Genomic DNA, 2,542 nt, shown 5'->3' on the forward strand with positions numbered 1-2,542 from the left:
AACACATCTCTAAACATCACTTCTCTTTGATCCTGAACACAGAGCACTTTTGCATTCTTTTATACTATATCTTACAAAATCTGTTTGGGATTTTTTTTAGATAGAGATAATTTCTACACCAGACTTTGTCTTAGGTAAGGGGATGTCCTGAAGAATAAATCAATCTTGTGGTTGCTTGCCTTTTTGACCAAACAGTTCCTAGATTGACAGTCTGCCATTAATAACATTTATAACTTGCAATTAAATTTTTCTGTCTATTATTCTATACATAGCACAAACCACAATAACTAACATGTACCTACATCTTTCATAACATAGTATAAAAGAAAGTAGTGTAGAATGTTAAAGCAAAATGGAAGTTATAAAGCTGTATTCCAGGGTGTGAAAATAGTGGTATCTTATAAAATTTGGCAAAGGCAAGTCTGCAATAGCCTAACAGTCTAAGAATAAATTGTATCATCATTGGCAATCCCTTGAAGTCGAGGATGATTGTATTTCATGAATTGTCCATTTCAAGTTATCTGCGAGTCTGCTGGTGACTGTTGAGGCCTATTCTAGAGCCACAGACTCTGTCACATTGCAAACATGTATTTCTGAGCAGGGTGGGTTAACGTGGGATGTTGGTTCGAGCCATGGCACACCCTGATGTCACAATCTTCAAACACCCTTTCTCTCAGATGACCAAAAGCTCGGCTAGCACATTTAAGCTGGTACTGGATTTCTTTGTCAATGTCAGCTGTCTGTGAGAGGTGGCTTCCAAGATATGGGAAATTCACAATGTTCTCTAGAAGGCTATCGTGGATCTGTGTTGCTGGTGCTGGGAGTTGTGCACTAGGAGCTTGCTGACAGAGGACCTTTGTCTTCTGGAAGTTGAGTGTCATCCCCATTTTCTGGTATGCATCAGCAAAGATGATGGTCGTCTGAAGATCTGTTTCTGAGTGAGCACACACTACAGCGTTATCAGCGTACTGACGCTCAACGACTAAGGTCGGTGACGTTTTGGTTATGGATCGGAAGCGGCCTAGGTTGAACAGCTTACCATCCATTCAATAAATTAGCTGCACTGCTGCTGGGATCTTGTCAGTGACCAAATAGAGCAGGCGTTCTCAAACTTCATTGCACCGTCACCCCTTTCTGACAACACAAATTATTACACAATCCCCGGAGGGGGGGACCGAAGCCTGAGCCCAGCTGCCCTGGGTGGCAGGACCAAAGCCCAAGCCCCACCATCCCAGGCGGGGGGGAGTGAGGGGGGAAAGCCAAAGGCCAAGGTCTTCAGCCCCAGGCAGGGGGCCTATAACCTGAGCCTCACCACCCAGGGCTGAAGCCCTTGGCTTTGGCTTCAGCCCTGGGTGGTGGGGCTCAGGCTTTCACTTTGGTTCCAGGCCCCAGCAAGTCTGAGCCAGCCCTTGCGACCCCATTAAAATGGGGTCATGACCCACAGTTTGAGAATTGCTGAAATAGAGCATCACAGCAAGGAAGATGGAGAAGAGTCTCAGGGCAGTGACACAGCCCTGCTTAATGCCTATCTTCACCTTAAAAGGAGCTGTAGTAGATTCATTACAAAGGATCACTGCTTGCTTGTCATCATGAAGGAGATGAAGAATAATGACAAATTTTGGTGGACATCCATACTTCAGAAGGATTTCCCACAGTGCTACCCTGTTTATAGAGTCAAAGGTGTTTGTCAGGTCAATGAATGCCAGATATGTCTGTGTTGTTCTCTACATTTTTCCTGCAGCTGGCGAGCAGTAAAGATCATGTCAGTAGTGCCTCTAGATGGTCTAAACCCACACTGAGATTCAGGAAGAATGTCTTTGGCAAGAGGAAGAAGTCAGTTCGTGAGAAATCTAGCAAGGACTTTGCTGAAATTGCCAGCAGATTCCTCTATAATTTCCACAGTCAGATTTATCTCCTTTCTTAAAGATCATCGCAAACATAGCATCTCTAAGTTCATCTGGGATTTTATCATGGTTCCAGATTTTCAAAATAAGAGTGTATAGCTGTAAGGTGAGATCCTCTCCCCACTGCTTATAGATTTCTGCAGTAATTCCATCAACTCCAGATGCCTTGTTGTTCTTCATCTGTTTAACAGCTGTACAGACATCTTCCATGGTTGGAGGTATTCCGAGTTCATCTCTGATCAGGTGTTGTGGGATGAAGGTGAAGATACTGTCATCAACAGCAGAGTCCCGATTGAGGAGATCTTTGAAATGTTCCTTCCAGTGTGCGTTGACAGCTTCCATTTCTTTGATCAACTCCTCTCAGGGGAGGTTGGCCTCCAGATGCATGGGACATAAATGGTTTTAACTGCATTAAAAAAGCCATGCATATCACGGATTTTGGCGAGGAGTTGAATAAATTGTATAATATTTTACTCGATCACTATTTTTGAATCAATATTGAAGTTTACTCCTACAGCTGCTTCTTGAAAAAAAGAAATTCTATTCTGTTCTGTTCTACTTAGATCCTTTGACAGTGTCCACCTTTGTGACATCTGTGCACTTTCCAGAGTAAGGTGATTAAATAAAAGATTGTCTAT

The 2,542-nt window shown here is 43.2% G+C and overlaps 1 protein-coding gene across 1 annotated transcript in view; it reads left to right on the top strand.

Annotated features, from left to right (window-relative positions):
- The first annotated feature begins 1,433 nt into the window (after positions 1–1,433).
- Positions 1,434–2,542, top strand: part of LOC113406584 (sodium channel protein type 5 subunit alpha-like) — a 7,540-nt gene continuing 6,431 nt past the window's right edge. Inside the window, exons 1-2 of the mRNA XM_026651997.1 lie at positions 1,434–1,691; positions 1,742–1,901. Coding sequence (XP_026507782.1) covers positions 1,434–1,691; positions 1,742–1,901 — 418 coding nt within the window. The remainder of the gene's footprint in view (positions 1,692–1,741; positions 1,902–2,542) is intronic.

This window comes from Terrapene carolina, unplaced genomic scaffold (assembly GCF_002925995.2).
Source record: "Terrapene carolina triunguis isolate 2854851 unplaced genomic scaffold, T_m_triunguis-2.0 Scaffold111, whole genome shotgun sequence".
Lineage (NCBI taxonomy): Eukaryota > Metazoa > Chordata > Testudines > Emydidae > Terrapene > Terrapene triunguis.